This window comes from Chanos chanos, chromosome 13 (genome assembly GCF_902362185.1).
Source record: "Chanos chanos chromosome 13, fChaCha1.1, whole genome shotgun sequence".
Lineage (NCBI taxonomy): Eukaryota > Metazoa > Chordata > Actinopteri > Gonorynchiformes > Chanidae > Chanos > Chanos chanos.
This window is the reverse complement of record NC_044507.1, coordinates 13,014,544-13,034,442: the sequence shown is the minus strand read 5'-3', so window position 1 is coordinate 13,034,442 and position 19,899 is coordinate 13,014,544. Positions and strand designations below refer to the sequence as shown.

Genomic DNA, 19,899 nt, shown 5'->3' with positions numbered 1-19,899 from the left:
TTGGGCTTCTCTGGAAATGCACAGGATTTAAACACCGACACCACAGTTTCAAACTGAGTTGGACAGGTTGAGAAAAACGGATAGTTGGCAAGACAGTGAATACTCCAAAGACATGCTAGTGTAAAAACAGAATTCTTCACTGCTAGCCAAATAAAGGATGCCTGTGTATTTGCAGAAAAAGGTACTGAACTATACTGTAAACGCCATGGAAAATATACAGCCTATATATGGTCACGTCGTTTCTGTCTGAAACTTCATAATGCGAGCTACACTCCACCTCTATGATTGGCTTATATAGCGACGTCGGTGTGACCTGACCTAAGCAGCTAGCGAGAGTTTAGCTGCACAGCTACGGAAGTTCCCTTGAAACAGCTGAAGTTCTTTTTATATGTTAACCTCTAAAGCCCCCAGATTATAAAATTAAATCTGATGAACAACACCAAAATTACATTCTTCCGTAACAACAGATTTCAGACGCTGCTTGATACATGAAACGCTTGTTGGGGGCACTACGGCTTTACATGGAGATACACACTTTTCATGCATGAAGTAGGAGCCTGATCTGGTTTCTCACCAGCCCTATCCACAATGCTTTGCGCTGGCTGTAAGGCGTCCCCATAAATGTTAAAGACCTGCGGCTCTCCTGGAAGAAGTCTCACTGTCCGTCGTTTCGGTAACATTCAGCCAACCGGACGCTGATTACTGCGAGTGTCCAGTCGGAAGTTAGCTTCTGTTGACTGAGTTTGGGTCGTGTAGTGCTGAGTACTAAAGCTAGGTGTCCTGCCGTGACTGCTATGGACAGGTCTGAAACTGGAGTACAGTCCAATCTACTGTATTGAGCTGCGAAGACCAAGCCACCCAATCCTTCGATTCAGCCAGTCTGCGCTTCGTATTCTGTTGTACTAACAGTCGTGGCAAGTGAGCTAAGCGTTGTGTTCTCTGTCAGGAGCAGATAGTGTGAAAGTTCCTCCCGATCACTGCATTGCAGCCTAGTGCTGCTGCTGGAATTCAACACACAATGGCGACTCCCAGCCCTAGCACCAACTCCACTACACCTTCCAGCCACAACAGCAATAACGCAGGATCTACAGCACATCACCACCAGTCACAGTCTCAACACATAACCACCATGAGCAGCATGCAGGGTAAGAACGGGAAATGTTAACTGTTTCTGTTATTTCTTCTAACCTGATCAGCTAGTTGCCTAGGTGGTCATTTGGATAGCAAATATAAGAGAGTAGCATATTTTTAGTCATCGGAATCTATGCGCTAGCAATCAAACGGAGCTTGTCATAGGAAAATGTAATTCATTACCTTGGCTAGAACAGGAACAAAGCATGTATAGAACAGTTATGACATGTGGTGGCTCGCCGATAAACCAACTAAACTGTCAAATGTCGCATTTGCCCGACACATAGTCCTGTTAGCTACATGGCTTCCCGTAATCGTATTATCTATCTTGTTAGCATTCCTACACATAAATGAAAGTCGACTTTGCGACAGCTAATGCTGTCATAATCTAGCCATTGCAAAATAGAAGTTGGTATATTCTGATTTATCATTAGACCATTACATTTGCTGCTTGATTATTATCTCCCATGGTATTGATTCATCCAAATGAACCTGAGCTGCCAATATGATAGAGGGCAGCTACCCTAGCTAGCTACCGCCCTCTCACTTCATGCTGGTAGTCGTTAGCTAGTTTACGATTATCGTTAGTTAAAATTGCTAACTGCAGTTAGCCAAACAGGCCTATTGTTAGGTGGCATTTCCAGGCTCTTGTAACTAACTGAAAATTCTATATCTCAGAAATCCGAGGAGTTATTGTTAGGGTCATACCAAGACTTAAAACCATAACCGAGTTAGCTCCTTTAGCTTGCTAACGTTAGCCTGACCTGAATAAGGACCGTTTCCTCAAAACACCTAGCTTAGTTATTTAGCAATCCAGCTAACTCAGCTAATGACCAGATAAGCTTGCGAGTATCAGGATAATAAGTTAGAGTGGTTAAGCATAATTCCCGTGTCTTGTAAAGAAATGGCTCCGATGCTTTTAACGCAATGGCACATTTAGTTAGTCGTATATTTAGCTGACATATACCTTTTCTGCACCTTTACACTCGTTGGTTACCAGCCAAAGGTAGTCGGAAATATTTTGGTGTCAGAGAAACAAGGTGGACTTGCTGTAACAGGCCTGATACTGTATGACGCTGATAAAGGTCCTTTTGTTTAAAGGACCTGTGCTACTATGCTGAAACATCTAATTCATTGCGGACTGGTAGCTTGTCCGCTAAAACTCATGCCTTATGACATTTTTTTGTTGCGAGCGAGAGCTGCTGTTGGATAGCCATAGCTATGATTTCACGGCCATCAGCTGTCAGTCTGTCAGGTACTTGCCATACTTGTACACTGACCCGGATCAACGACAATTATGTCTTCATACGATCATTTCCACTTAGTCAGTCGACCTGGCCCCCCTGTTTCGGTGGCTAAGAACCAAAGTGTTGATTTTTTTTTATTCAAACCAATGTGTTTCGTTTTAATTGCAGAGCCCAACACATGCTGGAGATGTCAGAGTGAAACAGGTAGCTACTGTTAACATTTCTTATAGATAGGATGTGTAGATGTGTGCTTAATCACGTTTGTAGAGACACTTGGTTGTATAATATCCCATTTAAAGTACCCTGTCTAGTCTAGCAATCAGTATGACTACTTTTTAGTGCATGTTTGTCGAACCAGAAAGATCGTGCTTTGGTTGGATATCCATCAGGTTGTATTATTCAGCTGACACTGGGTAAAGTTTCTAGATATGAATACAGAGGATTTTTTTTCTTTCTGACCTCATATACATTTGAGGTTACAAGCAACTTATTATTATTATTATTGTCGTTATTATTATTATTATTATTATTATTATTATTATTTGTGCGGAAGATGCAGCCTTGGAGATGCTTGAACAATGCTGCCTTTATATGCCAGGATATACACTTTTGCTGTATTCAGAGATGACGCACAAGGCCATGTAATTTTCAGAACACATTTTTATGATATTAATTTTTTATATTGTGTTTCTGGGTTCTCTTAGAAACCAATTAATGTTATAGTTAAACCAAAGGATTCTTGCTTTGATTGAAGTTGATTAGATGATTTATCTTAGTGTGCAAGAAAGAGTAATAAATGATATCAGAATGATTAGAATGAATATAACCATGAGTGTTATGCTGCTGCCATTGGTTTGATCCTAAGGAAGTCAACGGCACAAGCTTGCCAGAGCTGGCTACATAAGATAGACATGTCATGCAAATGTTTGATGTTTTTCTTTGTAGAAAGGTTCATTAGGTGGTATGAAGTTGTGAACCACACAATCATATCTCCAACAATATATTTATGCATTATGCGAGTACGGTTGTATGAAACAATAATCTGTATTTTTAAAAATGAAATTGTACATTCCTAAAGCAGTGGGCATTTAGCCTGATTTTTTTTTTTTTTAAATCAAAATAATATCCCTTTTGTTTTTAACAAACACTGTCCTCCATGACAATTCTCTCCCCTTGCCTTTTTGCTTCTCACTACTCATAATTCTCCTGTCTTGACTGGACGATGGTGAGCACCCTCATCCAAGCGTTTCTTGCAGTTTGAGTGTCTCTCCCTTAGTAGTGTCATTTTATACTTGCATTTCTCATCCATACCTCTCCATTTCTCCTCTTAATTTCCAAGTCCCAAGGTTTGTCTCAGCCCAGTTTGTCCTTTTTTTTTCCTCCATTGATTTTGCCATTTTATCGAGTTCTATTCATTGTTCTTGGAATCTCTCTGCATGGAAATGCATTGCCTTAGAACAGATGCATTTGTCTTTGTGATGGATCGATTGCTTAAAATGTTTTACCAGTTCACTGATGCAAAGCCTTGCAGCAAGGGTAAGGAGGAGAGTGTTTGGGTGCTCAGTGTGAATATACAGACAACAGATCATCTCAGATCAGAATTGGGCTTAAAGCACAGCTTAAGAGATCTTTTGGGGTTTTAATGTTATTTCTGTGATTCTCAGCTGAGGTGTTATTGTACCACGCAGTGCTACATGAGATTTTTTTTTATCTGGAATTGAATATAAATTACATTTTTGTCCCTCGTGTATTAATGTGTAGTTTTGTTTTGACTTGACCATTATAATATAAAGAGTGATACATTCACCCACAACTAGCTACACAACACAAGCTTCAAGCCGTCATTTTTAGCCAGAACCTTGGAATGTTCACTGCTGCCAGTCACAACAGGCTTTAGGGGAAAAGGTCAAAAACATTACAGAGTTCAACTCTGATTGTGGAAAAATCATGTTATCTGATCAAATGTGCTTCTCTGTTCTTTTTTTTTTCTTTTTGTAGGTTTCATTTTTCAAGTGTAACTCATTACTTGATTGTATGGAAACTGTAATGAAAATTGTCTAGTGTTTGTATTGTATGTTATGTAGCACTCAAACTGTACCATGACACTTTTTGTGCGAGATCTGTGATTTACAAAAAAACAAAACAAAAAATACATGCTTGTACATTAAATCTAAGAGAAGGTATATCTCGTAGATTGCTAGGGGGAAATTCCTTGCTTCCTAGAGAGCATTTCTGCAATGAGGCTGAATGAAAGGGATGATTTAAATCTGTGCTTTGAAGATGCACAGAACGAAGAATACATGTAATTCAGCGATTTAGCCATGACTTTGATGTTGCTTTTTACCTTTGATATTTTAAAATTATTATTATTATTTTTTTTTTTAAATCAAATTCCCTGAAAGATAAGTGAATGGGTTATATAAATGCTAGCATGTTTGCGCCGGCAGTTTTGTATGAAGTTGATTGCTGGTAAATGAGTGCAAGTAACAGATTGTGCTCAAAGAATTAGAGCTTTGTTTTGTTTATCGTTAACCTAAAATATATCTTTTTAGAAAGTCTATGTGCTTTAAACAATGTCTTATTGTTCCTACTAGTGGAAACTGCTGATGGGTTGAGAAACTGAGAAAGTAAAGATGAAGTGTTAAAAAAAAAAAAAAAAAAATCAACAACAACAAAAAAAACATGTTCTTCTTCTCACCACCAGGGTTTCAGATAAACCTGTCTGGAGCTCCCCAAAGTAAGCCAAACCTTTTTGCCTCAGTACCCACAGTTCTGAACCCTTTGTTTCCGCCTGATGGTCCGGTATGGGGGAGTCTGTCCTTTGTTCTCAACTAATCCAAATGAGGAATTGGGGTCGAGTAGGCTTGTGCCGGTGTATTTGAGTCAAGTAAATGGTGGTTTTCTTCTTGTTCTTCTTCTTCTTCCTCTTCTTCTTCTTCCTCCTCTTCTTCTTCTTCTTCTTCTTCTAACAACCACCACTGATCAATATGCCAGCTCTGCCAGTCACTGTATGCCAGCATTTCTTAAGCCTCTAATAATTGTTTAGATTTGAAGAAATTATTATTATTATTATTATTGTTATTATAAATTTGCTGGTGTTGGCTCAGACTTGAATTGATAGCCATGGCCATATTCATATTACATTGGACTGACGGCAGAGTTTCCTGGCGTAGTTAAGAAGTAAGAGATCTAATAGTCGCTGTTAATTGAACCTTATGGTGAAATCTGTATGTAATCAACTTATAGCAGTGTAACTTCATTTCTTATTACCTGTGAAAAGATCCTAAATCGGCACAAGCCTAAGGGCTAAGAGCTTCCATTGACTTTGAGGCATTACAGTTTCCACCAGAGCAATCATCCGGTATTCACCATCTCTAGATCATGTGTATTACTGATTAAGTTACAGCACTTGTGTTCCACTTCAGGCAGTTTTTATATAGCCACATTATGGTGGGGATGGTTATGCATGTACATAGTAAATTAATTTCTCGTGGTTTATTAAAACATTGCGATGGAAGCTCAAGCAGGGATTTGGTCTCAGTTTTCGATGGCTTGCCACTAACCAGCAAAGCGAAGAATGCTTGGGGGTTATCACAGTTTTCTTTTCTTTTTCTTTTTTTTTCCCCATTTGCTACACTTTGCATTTTGTTTTGTTTTGTTTTGTTGTTTTTTTTCCCCAAAAGCACTACACTGTAATTTTTTTGTTTTGGAAAGGGGGTTACTGATCGGAGCGCTTGACAGACGCCAGCTTGTTGAGACATGGCGACACAAGCAGTGGCATTTCGCAGAATGAATGTAGTTTCTTTGGAATTTGAATCCTTACATTCTTGTGGTGTCTCTAAAGGAGGAAGAAAGAAAAGCATTCCTCATTTCAAGGTGAAATCAGAGCTTCCTCCTTTGGGAGGATTTTAAGCATAATCCATACTCCTGAGTTTTTACAACATGTATTTTTCTTCTTAAACAAGGAAAGGAGTTTTTTTTTTCTTTTTTTTCCTTTTTCTTTTTGTCTTTGTTAATGATTGATCTGTGTTAGAATTTTTCTGATTTTTTGGGTGAAGTAATACCTTAAACATTCTTTTGTATCGTTTGGGATGAAATTCAGTTTATTCAGTTTGTAGTGATGGAGTACTTTGTCATAATACACAAATTCACTACTTCTATTCCATTTGCAGTAAGGCTAGAAAATAAATAGTTCTACAAGCTGTGAGTCTATTAAGTATTTTACAATATCGCCTCCTTCCCTGTAACAGGTACTCATATAAACCGAATTATCTGTAAATATATGGATATTTGTCTGTTGTACATGGATTTTTACCACTAAGGTTATATATATCCATTCATTGTTGTACAATTCTGCACCGTGGCCCTGTTGGTAAAAAGCCATAACCAGACACTGATTTGATGGTAGCTTGCGACAGATGTGAAAACCTTAATCGTCTGGTCCTTGTGAACTCCTCCTGGATGGCACAAAGCCTTGCTGATATCAGCGTGGTTTGGGATGCACAGTAGGTTTTTTTTTTTTTTTTTTTGTTATAAACTGCCTCCCTCGACTTCCCATTGTATGGCTCCGCATCAAGCAGAGTGAACTGGTGAGAGCGTGTCTCTTGTTTGAGGCTCTCTCACTCACAGTCCTGTCCTGCTCTGGATATCTCCATCCCCAGACCACTGCAAGCCTGTCTTCTGCTCAGGGTTGTTCTGCTCTGCTCCTCCAGTGCTCTGGTCCTGCTGGCTTTAGCCCTCAACCTCTAATTAGACCTTCATGTCTAGCTGGGATACAGGTGTGCACAAGCATTAGTCAGACACAAACCCCTTTTGTTGTTAGTAGACACAAAAGCCAGCCAGATGGTAGCTTTGGTGAACCAGAGTTCAGCACCCCTGTTGCATGGTTAAACAGACTTGCTGATTTTATATTTAATTGAATAGTTTTTTTTTTTCCTCATAAGCAGGTAAGTTTGAATGTTCAACCCCCCTCCCCTTCTCCCCCATTTGAATAGGCTGAAAATGGCTTATTTGAAGGTGTTTGGGTTTCAGTGTGTGAATTTATAGGGGAATGTCTGACAGACTTGTCCAAAGGTTTGAGGTTAGGGGCATGTTTTACACTTGTCTTTCTTGTTGGGTGGTTGGAACTGCATGCCTTCAGTAAAATGTCTGTGGATAAACAGGACTTGAAGCATTTCAAGTCTTTTGTTATCAAGACCGTCATTTTATGACAATGTTATTCACGTCCATACACTTTTCTCCATACATATGTGTTTTATGTGTGTTTTTTGCTTTTCCTGTTTTGTCCTGAGACGGCTATATCCTGTCTCTTGTTTCTGAATCGCTCTCTGCCTCCTCAGGTAAACGTAAAGCACTGAAGTTAAATTTTGCCAACCCACCAATAAAACCCACCACCAGATTCACTCTGAACACAGCAGGTCCTCAATTTCAGAATCCACACATGTAAGTAGAGCATTGCTCACGTCTGTCAGCAACCGTAGACAGAGAACCTTTAGTTTACAACTAGCTGACAAATAAAAAAAAAAAACAAACAAACAAAAAAAAACTGTGAAACTTTAATGTTTGCTAAAGGGTGCCAGTAGACTTGTTTATGACGGTGTTTGTCTAATGAAATTCAGATTTTATAAATTGTCCTCTGTGTGTGTGTGTGCGCGTGTGCTTGGACAGAGAGCGACTGAGAACACACAGTATTGAGTCGTCAGGGAAACTGAAGATCTCTCCGGAGCAGCATTGTGACTTTACAGCAGAGGACCTGAAGGACCTGGGTGAGATTGGCCGCGGGGCCTACGGCTCCGTCAGCAAGATGGTACACAAGCCCAGCGGTCAGATTATGGCTGTGAAGGTACGGGTCTGTCTTTCTGTGACCTGTTACGGTCTTGTTTTCCAACCCCTTTTTGGACTCTCCATCTACAGTCCGTTCTCTGTGTTTGTTTATTCATCTGTCTTCTTCAACCAAAATATCCTTGATCTGAGTGGCATTATATTTGGGTCTTCTGCTCTATTCATAGTACGATGATCTAGGAATCAGTCCGTTTGGAGTAGGACGGTCTGATACCCTAAATCTGCGTGGCATTCCGTTTGTGTGTCCCAGTCCATGCACAGTAGCGTGATTTAAGATTCTGTTCCCTCTCTCATGCCCGGTGGGACAGCCTTTGTTTGAGTGGCATTAGCGTAGTGTTTCCCCAGTCCCTTTCTGTGAGCCTCCCTACACTCATTACTGGTATTTTTTAGTTTAGCCCTGCACTCACACACCTGATTCAGCAAACCAAGATATTGATAATCAGTGGATTGTTTGAAATGATCGTACACGTGCGTGGTCATAGGAATGGGTCAGGAAAAACTAGCGGAGGGCGATATTTCAGATGGGCTGTTGTGATTATGAAGGAATATGAGTACATTAAACCGCAGGTGAATTTAATGCATATCTCATCTGTAGTGCCGGTAGTGTCACAAATACATGAATTTTCGTAGTTACCAGAGAAGTGCAGTCTGCTGTCTGCACTGTCTCTGGATTGCTCCTTATACTCAGCTGATGTGCTTCTCATATTACCAGTCTAAGACCATTAACATCACATACTTAGAGGAGTAAAAGATCTTCATCCCGCATAAGCCGTTACTTTAAAGCTTCCCGGACCTTCTTTTCAATTAATAAGACCGACCCTGTTCCCTTGACGACCTGGATATGATACAGCAGATGTGAAATACAGTGTGGAAAAGGAGTAGACCATATATCCTCCGCTCCCTCTGAGCCTGTGTGTGTGTGTGTTTTTTTTCTTTCCGCCGCAGAGGATCAGATCGACCGTGGATGAGAAGGAGCAGAAACAGCTGCTGATGGACTTAGATGTGGTGATGAGAAGCAGTGACTGTCCCTACATCGTCCAGTTCTACGGAGCGCTTTTCAGAGAGGTGATGACCACCTACCTCTGTGTCCATGTCTCTCTTTTTTTATTGTTTGTTGAGATTGAGAAACAAATTATCGGAAAAAAAAACCAGCATGAATTTATATGGTGTAACGAATGCTCATGCGCTACACAAAATGTTGAGTTTCATTTTCTTCTGGTAATTTTTTTTTTTTTTCCAGGGAGACTGTTGGATATGCATGGAACTCATGTCTACCTCGTTCGACAAATTCTACAAATATGTTTATTCTTCATTAGACGATGTGATTCCAGAGGAAATTTTAGGCAAAATAACATTAGCTGTAAGTTACGCTTACTTTTTGATTGAACTGTTGTTCATGAATGAAGAAGTTATTTAAAAAAAAAACAAAAAAACAGAGAACCTTTTAATGTTCTAAGCATTGGAATAATGTTTCTGTTTCAGACTGTGAAAGCACTTAACCACTTAAAAGAAAACTTGAAAATAATTCACAGAGGTAAGACTTCAGAGATTTCCCTGAAAAGAATATCCTACAATTATCTCTTTTAATATCAAAGTTTCTCTAATTAAGTCTGTCTGCTGTGTCACAATCATAAGAGTACATCAGTACCCCTGAATAATGGATGACTTAGATTCAGGTGAAGCCTGTGTTCTTTTGTGGTTAATGGCTGTTTGTGTTTGACTGGCAGACATAAAGCCATCCAACATTCTCCTGGACAGGAACGGCAATATTAAACTATGTGACTTCGGCATCAGTGGCCAACTCGTGGACTCCATCGCCAAAACCAGAGATGCAGGGTGCAGACCTTACATGGCGGTTAGTAATGTTTTTTTTAGGGGATTTATTTGTCATTTTTAATTTTAATGTTTAAACATGTGTCATGTTAGACTAAAGCAGTTTTTATGCTGATTAAGAGTGAAATACTCAGTTTTAAAAAAATGAGTTTTGTGTTGCGCAGGTTGGAGCTTTGTGCTATTTTATAAGGGTTAGAACATCGCTCGAAGCTTTCCAGTGAGGCTGTAAATTGTTTGGAATTGCAGTGGCGGACTGAGTCAAGGATGAGATAATGCTGCTGTTGTAATATTGTGAGCGTGGTTATTAAAGTAATAATCAGCATATCATTATACCGTCTGTGGTTAATCAAACCCAGGACTTGCCCCTTAAACCGTGTGGGAGCGCTGGTTTGCGAGGCATAACCCTTAAACACCCCTCAGCCAAAATGATCTCACCCTGACGTCACCGCTGTTTTCTTTTTTTTTTTCCCTTCCCCCCCCCCCCCCCCCCCCTTTCCCTTGCGTCGGCGCGCGTGAGTCCGCGGGGAGCACGCGTAACCCTCCACTTTCCATTCTAAATTTGGAAGAGCTGTCACACGGCTTCGGGGCCACGCCCCCCCCCCCCCCCCCCCCCCCCCCCCCCGCACGCGCTGCGGCTGTGGCTAGGGCAGGAGCTGAAGCTGGGATTCATTCATGGATCCTTCAGAATGGAGCGGTCGGGGCAGTCTCCCAAAGCCATGAGCTCATCGCTCTACCATCCCAGCTCCGTGACTCCTTTTTCCTACTGCTCCTACTTTTAAAAATGGCACACTTGCGCTCTGCTTGGCAGCTTGATGACTTGACATATTTCACCCCCCCCCCCCCTTCTGTTTCTCTCTCTCTCTCTCTCTCTCTCCTAACTGGTATGAAGTCAGAGGCTAAATATATTTCTCTGATGTCATGTTTTTTTGGATGAGAGCTTGTGGGATGTTTTATTGTACTCTAGATTGAATCACCGTAAGTGAGTTGGCCTTTTCTCAGAGGGACACAGTCTGCAGCGGGGTATGACAACATTGCTACACGCATGCCTCGAAATAGCTTTCAGCTGATCTAAGGCGGTAGCTTGTTTATACATCTTTGATGTGATAAATAAATACTTAAGGTAAAGGAAGCAAAAATTGTACATAAAAGCAACGTTACAGAGATAGATGAAGTGTAAAGGGTGAGCGTGCTATGTCCGTAATAGTATTTTTAGTGTTTCAGTGCCAAACAATACATTTTGCCAAAATGGAAGCGTTTTTCTCTTATCTCATACTACTTTGTGTCTCTGCTCTGTTAGTCATTTGCATTGGAATTACCTTAATCTGTCACCCTGATCTCTTTTTACCTAACTGCCTCATTTGGACCAGATTTGACCCCTCAGCCAGACCTCAGTGTTCCCTCTGTTTTTAAGCAGACGTTATGGCTGAGTGTCGTCTTGGCAGAAGGTAGCGTGTGCTGCAGTAGCCTCTAGCTCGTAAAACCCTGTCTAGCTTCTGCAGAGCGGCCCTAGTCAACGCTACTGTGGGTGACATCATGCTCCAATTCTGGTTTATGAATGAACATGAGGAGGTGTTTCTCCCCCTCGGCGTGACTAGTTGGAGCTCCTCTGATGACGACATTGGGACCTCTTTGAACTCCGTCGAAATTGTTTTGTCTGGGGGATGAGGTCATACGTGAAACATTGCAGATGTGCTTATGTAAGAATTGGAAGCAACACTTGCAGCCTCAGAAGGAAAACTGGGTTACCCATTCAAATATGTTTCTTTTTTTTTTTCCCCTCCCTTCCTCTGGTAAAGTGTCTGACAACATCCAGGACTGTCTGGTCTTGTCTGGTCCTCTCAGTCTAATATTTACATTTGTATATTAGCGTAGAGTGTGTAGTACTCACTCCATGTAAATGTGAAAAGTGTGTCACATAAGAATGGAAGCTATAGGCCTACACTTTATGACTCTGTGTATTCTCATAGCAGTAATGAGTATATATACTCACACTAGGAAATGTGTGTGTATACTGTGTCTATACATGGATGCATATCATAGAAATATACACACAGGATGTGTAAAGTACATGTTCTCTTTGTTTTGGTCTCCATGGTTACTGCTGAAAGACTTCACCACGGAAATGAGAGTAACATTGTTAGAAACTGCAGCGACCCTGAAGAACAGAATGTGTTATCCTGCCGTTGGTATTTCAGTTGGCAGTCCAGACTGGCTCTAGTGTTTCTAGAGCCGCTTAGAGCAGAAGAACATGTACCACGTGTACATCTGGTTGTCATTTGAAAGATTTATGTGCCGTCTGGCTCATCTGTGTGTGTGTTTTTTTTTTCCCTTCTGTCATTGTGTGTGTTTGTGTGTGTGTGTGTGTGTATCTAGCCTGAGAGAATAGACCCCAGTGCTTCCAGACAGGGCTATGACGTGCGTTCTGATGTGTGGAGTCTGGGAATCACACTGGTAAGTTGGATCCACTTTGTGCTTTACTTGTTTTATTGCCTTTCGTGCTTTCGGCCTTGGAGTCTTCAGTCTTCTCCCTACACACCTTGAAATGGATGTTGCATTTGTGTGATAGTTTTTATAAAATATAAATGTGTTAGTAATATTTATGTTTACAGTTCAATATCTGAAAGGGTGACCCATCTCAGACCCCATCTTGGTCTCATTTTATTTTACCAACGAATGATAACATTTTATTGCTGTAGGGCAGTATAATGCATGTGTTATCGTTTATGTAGGGATATGTAGTATATGTTAGTGTTTGCATCAGAGGTGAAAGGAAACCCAGCCAGCTGGGCAATCTAAATGATGTGCTTGTGAGTGTCAGTAAGCAGAACTGTGTGTATGACCATGTGATTGTGCTGAGTTTTATTTTAAGTCGTGTGAGTCAGTGCCCTGACCTTTCTGACCTTTTGCGTTGGACAGTACGAGCTTGCCACGGGAAGGTTTCCCTATCCAAAATGGAACAGCGTGTTTGACCAGTTGACACAGGTGGTAAAGGGAGATCCTCCACAGCTCAGTAACTCTGAAGAGAGACAGTTCTCCCCCAAATTCATCAGCTTCGTCAACCTGTGGTAAGAAAGAATGCCCCATGTATTTTGCCACAAACCACTCAAAAGACAAAAGCTATAGGTTTGAGGTTTACTTTTAGACTGAAGGACAGCCTTTAGACTACTACCCTGTAAAGGACTGCATGGGAATTTATTCATTTAAAATGATTCGTTCTATTTCTTTAATTTTCTTTCTTTCTTTCTTTTTTTAATTGAGATTATTTCAATTTCAGTTATTTTTTAATCAACTGTCTGGAAAAGCAATTTAACACAGACCTGACCTTAAATGAGTGCCTTTGAAATTTGAATATGAACATTCTATTTATTTCTTGCTCAGTTGAGCTAAAAGCACTAATTGTATCTTTATCTTGATGAGATTTGGTTGTTCTTTATCGCAAAGGGAATAGGGAGGGCAGTTTGGGCCATTCCGTAGCCCAGGAACTGAAAACATTTTCCACTGAGAAAATGGGGCCAGATTGCTGACCATTTCCTGTACTTACAGTTTGCTTACTAAGCATATTCGCACGGCAGATAATACAGCTCAGATATTTACTAATTTTGAACTAATGTTGCCCCCTGCTGGCCATAAAGGGGAAGTGATCAATGCTATTATATTGATCATTTGAACATTAGTGTTGTATATTTTTTCGCAGAACATATCATAACATTAGCTTGTGCTTGTAATCTTTGTCCTTCTGTTTGTTCATGTAATAAGCTGGGATTGAACATGACTTGATTAAAATGCACAGTAGGCCTAAACTGTGTCCATTTTCTGTCTTAATCTTCACCCCAGGTTATACTGGAGATGTTCCATTTGAATAGGATTGTTAGCAGTAGCAGTTTTGAGGATGAAGACATTAATCTAACACTGCTTTGCACTGTTGTGGTACAGCAGTAATGAGCCAGTGAATTGTGTATTTTCAAATTCATGTCAAACAGCGCAGGGTCTCACTGATCCAGTTCACCACTTAAAGGTTTCAGAGTTAATAACCCCCTTTTTTCCCCCCATTGTACTTCTCTCCTTTTAGCCTTACAAAGGATGAGTCAAAAAGGCCAAAGTACAAAGAGCTCCTGGTACGTACAGTGTTTCATTTAGTCTCTGTTTGGTCTCATGGGGAGGCCTGGCTTACTTCAAAATATACACTACCGTTCTAATCACGGTCTCGCTCACTTGCTTTTGTTTTGCTGCGTCGTTTTCTAGAAACATCCATTCATACTGATGTATGAGGAGCGCTCTGTGGATGTTGCCAGCTACGTTTGTCGGATTCTGGATCAAATGCCTGCATCTCCCAGCTCCCCCATGTATGTGGACTGATCTGTCAAGAACAACAACCTGGAAAATTAGTCAACATGATGTAAAGATTTGCTTCATCACAAAAATGGCAGTGTTTTAAATGAGGCAATTGCTACCACAACACCAGGTGCAATGAGATTGGTGTTCATATGAGTCACACCTGTATGATAGCAACATACATTCACACCCCTTTCTCTCTCTCTCTCTCTCTCTCTCTCTCTCTCTCTCCCTCCCTCCCTCTATCTCTCTTTCTCTCTCTCTCACACACACACACACACACACACACACACATACACACACCCACACAACAGTCACTCTCAAACATGCTTAAGTATATTAGTAACTGAATGAACATACCGTTGGCTTGACTCATCTCGGTGTAAGGCCTTGTTCCCTCTGTGGACGCAGTATGATGATTTAAGAAAAAAAAAAATAAAAAAACAGATCTGGAATTGTATTTATACGTATAAAATCACTTGTGGAATATATGATTTGGAGATGCTTCAATCAACATACTGGAATCATGCTCTTTGTGAATCCTTCCCACTTCCTCCATGTATGTGACTTAAAGCATAGTGTTTTGTATCTTAAATGAAACCTTGCTTCGTAGGGTGTACAGCAGATAAAAGGACAGGTAAATGCATTTGTGGACTGGATTGTCATACTACCTGGTGTCCACTTGCTGAGGAAAACCTCATTGTATGGATGGTAATGGATGATGTGCTGATATATCAATAAAAAAAAAAAAAGGAGAGAGAAAGAGACTGTTTTGCTGTGTCTCGTCTTTTATTATATTCGAAAAACTGTGCTTGGTGTCAGAGAGACAGAAAAAGGTTATAGAGAAACTGAAACTGATGGGAATTGTGTGTTTGCAAATCCCCAAACCACTTTGCTGGCAGTTTTTTCATTAGGTCGATTATGTGTTGTCATGGAACCAATCGCTCTGCAGTTTCTGCAATTTTGTTGAACAACTTCCCTGGGAAAAGAATTACGGACAGTATGGACAGATATTGGATCCTATGTGTTTTCTCAATTAAGCGCTCAATTTATTAATTTAGGGAATATTTATGGATACAATAATATAAGCCAGAATAAGACCTTCCAAAATCAAAATATAGGAAAATAAGGGTTATTGGAAGTTTAATGTCAGCCTCTTACATTTTGAGGTCTGCTGTTAAAAGACATTATCACTGAAGTTTCTCAAGATGACAGCCTTTCTTCTTCTATCTCCAAATGGGAATTTTTGACATTTAGAATAAGAAACTTTTCCATATCTTTTAGTGAACAACTGAAACTATCCACCCAGCGAGAAGAGGTCAAACTGATTGGAGAGGTAAGTCTGTGCTGCAGTAAACCCACGGTTACTGATGCTGACAAAAGGAAACTGCTCACGCCACAAACCAAACTGGATGAGATTTACATAAGAAAAGCAAAGGGTACTTACATGAGATCTAAAGCACATTGGATCAAGGAAGGAAACAGAAATTATTCTTATTTTGGTAGATTAGAGAAAATTCGTCAGGAAAAAAATAATATGGGAACATACATTGATCATTAATGACAGTGAATGCTCTGACCCAGAGAATAATGCCAATGAAACTTATTCATTCTATAATAATTTATATTGTTCTAATTTCTCACTCGATGCAGCAGAAACCATCTATGATAAAAATCAACGACTTCATTCCTCAAATAAAGGAGGATTTCACAGATGACTGTGAGACAGAGACCTCATATGAAGATCTAGAGAAAGCAGTGCAGCGCTCGACTCCTGATCGCTCTCCTGTGACCATATCAAAGTACTTTTATGTGGGACACTATAAGAAACTATAGAAAATGTATCACTTCCACAGACTATGAGGCAAGGTATAATACTTCTTATTCCAAAACCAGGTAGAGATCCCAAAATATTGGGTAACTGGTGACCAATGATTACAAACTGCTAACACACATATGTTCAAATTGTCTCAAAGAAAGCTTTCTTAAATAATAAGTGACACCCAATCAGGATTTATGAGAGGTAGATCAATACATAAGAATGTGCACCTAGTCCTAGTCTTGCTTGAATATAGTGATTATATAAATGATGATGTGGTTTTGGAGAGAACTTCAGGAATATAATCAAATGCTTTGTCACGACACTAACAGCACAATATATCTGGTAGCATTTCCCCTCATTTCACAATTAACAGAGGTATAAAACAAGGCTTCCCAATTTCATCATCAGTCTTCCTAGTTGCAGCGGAAATGCTGTCAGTTCTTATAAAAAATTCAGATATTGAGCAATTGAGCGTCTATGACAATCAGACAGTCGGAAGTCAGCTGGCAGACGACACAACTTTGTCTCTGAAAAATGTTCAGTAGGTTCCAAAGGCTCTTCAGATTCTGAATTGGTCCTCAAAAACATCTGGTTTACAACTGAACGTGAAAAAGTGTGAACTATTGCCTATACATGACTGCCACCTTGTGGCAGTATTTGGTATCCCCAGTAAAACTGTGGTCAAATATTTAAGTATGCATAATACAAATGATACTAAATGAAGTGGAACTTTGAATACATGGAACAAAATGGACGAATGCAAATCAAAGTTAGACAGATGGCCAAACACAGATTTTTCTCTTTTTGGTCGTACTTACATAACAAAGATGGAAAGCCTTTCAACGGAAGGCGATATTGCCCATAGAACGCTAGCATTCTGCATACATTATTAGAGGAATATTGGCATATGTAAGAAAAACGAAAGGATATTAGTAATTTTTATTTCAATTCTGATATATAATCGATACTATATTTGTAAAAACTGAAATAACACTTTTTTCTAGAAGCAGGTGTAAATAATTATTTTGGTCGTTTAGCTTCATTCACTTCCATTCACTGAGGACTGTGTCGCGCTCCCCCTCTAGGTAAACTGCAGGAAGTGGACAGGCTCATGCAGATAGGCCCTGACCTTTACCACGTCTATGGTCTTCGTCATGACTTGACGTCAGCAGTCAGCGCCGGAAAAGCATGCAAAGAGTAGCATCACGTGTGTCCACCCAAAGTGACAGTGTTTCAAAGTCCCATATCATGTGCGGTGTTAGGTAAAACCGGTTTGCATACATTACGCAAGATTGAATTACTTCAGTAAAATGTTTATTTGTTTCATTTTTCGTACAGATCGTATAAATTAATATTTATTATGAATATAGCTGCTTTCCACTGTAAATCAGTTGCGAGGCGTTTGGTGCAATACACGACTGTCCACGCACCGCAAAGCCCTCTCCACAGACATAGTGAAGTTATTTTACACCGTACTGTCTTCCAGTTTCTGAGAAGAATGGCTTCAAATGCAGCAGACAATCAGAGACAGCGTTCAAAAAAGTCGAAACAAACCAAGGACACATTACGTCATGTGAGATCGAAAGAGACCAGAAGACACGGCGAAAACACTGGACCGTCAACTGTTTACGTGCAGGTTGTCGGAGCCGGTAGCCGAGACAATGGGGCGTCACTGTATGTGTTCTCAGAGTACAATAGGTAAGAGTGTTTTTGTCCAGACGCACAATGTTAAAACACATTTTCAGACTGAAGACATGAGGCGAAACTCTTGAATCTCTTTTCAGATACTTGTTCAATTGTGGAGAAGGGACCCAACGGTTAATGCAAGAGCACAAGTGAGTGTAAACCTGTCTGTCACTAAGAAAAAAAAAAATCTTGCTTCAGAATATCAACAATAAGCCCCATGCTCCATAACCAGTTCCATGTCAGGCAGATCATATTAACTGTTTTCCTTGATATATTTCAGACTGAAAATAGCCTGCCTGGATAACATTTTCCTCACACGAATGAGTTGGGAGACAATTGGGGGCTTATCAGGTAAGTTTTCAAGTTGATCAGTTATGTTTTTGTACTGTCATATGGATGTTGTACCTAAATAGCTCTGTTAAGAAAGTGTCTCATGATGTAGTATGAATGATGCTTTTACACCAATGGCTAATTAGCTTTATTATCACATACAGGAATGATACTGACGCTGAAAGATACTGGAGTGCCTGAGTGTGTGTTGTCTGGACCTCCTCAGCTGGTAGGCACAGATACTCCCTTTATTTCCTCCTCATGCTGAGTCACTTGTCTGGCAGTCTTGTTAATGCCTCCCAGCACTCTGTAACCTTGATAGAGTGACTGCATTATACTTCATGTAAATATTCTCCTTTCTTCTCTTCTCTTCTCTTTTGATGATTAGCCCGTTTAATGATCTAATATCAAGTACTGTTATGTTTTCTCTACCAAGGAGAGATATCTGAATGCCATTCGAGTGTTCTCGGGACCACTTGATGACATTAAACTGGGTAAACATTTTTTGGATAAAATTTGTCATTTAATATTTACAGCACTACACATGTGACAAACATGGTATACTGTTATATCTTTTTATTTTATTCTTTTTTTTTTTTTTTGCTCTAAAATCCCCCCTGATTCATTGCTGTTTATTTATTTGTGATTTTTATGCTGTATTTGCAGCGGTGCGGCCATACACTGAGTCTGAATACAAAGATGACACCATGACAGTAACTCAGGTACCGATATTTGGTGAGTATTGTTTCTTGGCATGACAAATTACATTTCTAGTCTGCTTGATTTCCTATAAGTTTATGTAAACCAAGGCATTCTAAGATATACTGAGGCTAGCACATGCTCAGAACAGCCCACACTTCATAAATCTTTACACGGGATAATGTGCTGAACCGAAAAGAACTCCTCACATTGACACCATGATGAAATAGTGCGCATCACTGTTCAATCTGTTCTTAATTCTGCTTTCACACAGTTCTACTTGTCATGCATTCCTGGTTAGGTTAAGTATGTAGGTCATCATGGGAGAGCTGGGGAATTCGCTTTCACAACTGATCTCAGACCTTTTGTTGAAGGCAGTGATGAACTGGATCTGTTTCTCTCTAGCTGAGGGGATAGGAGAGGGGCCACGGCCTAACTCTGGCCGCAGCAGCAGCCTCACTGGCAGTTCCATCCAGAACCAGAGGAGGGAGCTGTTGAAGTTTGAGGACTCAGAAGAGACTCAGATAGATGGCAAGGAGAGAGGAGAATCTAGTCCAGGTAAATCTTACTACAACAGTTTTCCAAACATGTGAGCAGTACTGATCAGCAGAGTAGAATATCCTCTGGCCAGTTTGTTCAATAATGTCACACAATATTGAACTATACTCTTTTATTTAATCTAACAATGCTTTATTTGGATGTAGTCCAGCTGGAAATGATTCATAGAAAAATTCAGCATGTCAAATTCAGGCAAAGAACTGAAACTAGAAAAACATTGAGGACACTGAATTGAAATGGCATTAGAATTACAGGATGTTAAAATTGTGTATATAGCAATAACATTTTTAGTTTTTCAAATCGAAAACCGAAAGACAGTAAATAGATACATTTTTTATCTCTGGAAATCGTCACATATCTGAAAAAAGAAGCCTAATGTAATTTTTAAAATATTTTCTCAGTGTGTCAGAATCAAATAGT

The 19,899-nt window shown here is 39.9% G+C and overlaps 2 protein-coding genes across 6 annotated transcripts in view; both read left to right on the top strand.

The window, feature by feature from the left end:
• Window positions 1–521: 521 nt before the first annotated feature.
• Window positions 522–14,602, top strand: map2k4a (mitogen-activated protein kinase kinase 4a). 4 transcript variants are annotated; one of them, XM_030789856.1, is made up of 13 exons: window positions 522–1,145; window positions 2,547–2,582; window positions 5,083–5,115; window positions 7,718–7,820; window positions 8,046–8,220; window positions 9,165–9,284; window positions 9,460–9,579; window positions 9,702–9,753; window positions 9,947–10,074; window positions 12,426–12,503; window positions 12,969–13,117; window positions 14,122–14,167; window positions 14,295–14,602. In XM_030789856.1, exons 1-13 carry the CDS (start codon window positions 1,019–1,021, stop codon window positions 14,406–14,408), a joined length of 1,281 nt encoding a protein of 426 aa, XP_030645716.1. In that variant the 5' UTR covers window positions 522–1,018; the 3' UTR covers window positions 14,409–14,602. The 4 variants fall into 4 exon arrangements, with proteins under 4 accessions (XP_030645716.1, XP_030645717.1, XP_030645718.1 ...); XM_030789857.1 differs by lacking the exon at window positions 2,547–2,582; XM_030789858.1 differs by lacking the exon at window positions 5,083–5,115.
• Window positions 14,603–17,645: 3,043 nt separating this feature from the next.
• Window positions 17,646–19,899, top strand: part of elac2 (elaC ribonuclease Z 2) — an 11,282-nt gene continuing 9,028 nt past the window's right edge. The window contains exons 1-7 of one of the 2 annotated variants that reach the window (XM_030790215.1): window positions 17,646–17,904; window positions 17,991–18,041; window positions 18,173–18,243; window positions 18,387–18,451; window positions 18,659–18,716; window positions 18,889–18,957; window positions 19,327–19,479. In XM_030790215.1, the coding sequence (XP_030646075.1) occupies window positions 17,705–17,904; window positions 17,991–18,041; window positions 18,173–18,243; window positions 18,387–18,451; window positions 18,659–18,716; window positions 18,889–18,957; window positions 19,327–19,479 (667 nt within the window). In that variant the 5' untranslated portion in view covers window positions 17,646–17,704. The remainder of the gene's footprint in view (window positions 17,905–17,990; window positions 18,042–18,172; window positions 18,244–18,386; window positions 18,452–18,658; window positions 18,717–18,888; window positions 18,958–19,326; window positions 19,480–19,899) is intronic. The other variant, XM_030790216.1, reaches the window with a different exon arrangement.

Excerpts from the sequence above, each read along its gene's own strand:
- map2k4a (XM_030789856.1), top strand. The coding sequence starts at position 1,019 with ATGGCGACTCCCAGCCCTAGCACCAACTCCACTACACCTTCCAGCCAC. Across the intron at positions 2,583-5,082 it reads GAGATGTCAGAGTGAAACAG|GGTTTCAGATAAACCTGTCT; the intron begins GTAGCTACTGTT and ends TCTCACCACCAG. Across the intron at positions 9,754-9,946 it reads CTTGAAAATAATTCACAGAG|ACATAAAGCCATCCAACATT; the intron begins GTAAGACTTCAG and ends TTTGACTGGCAG.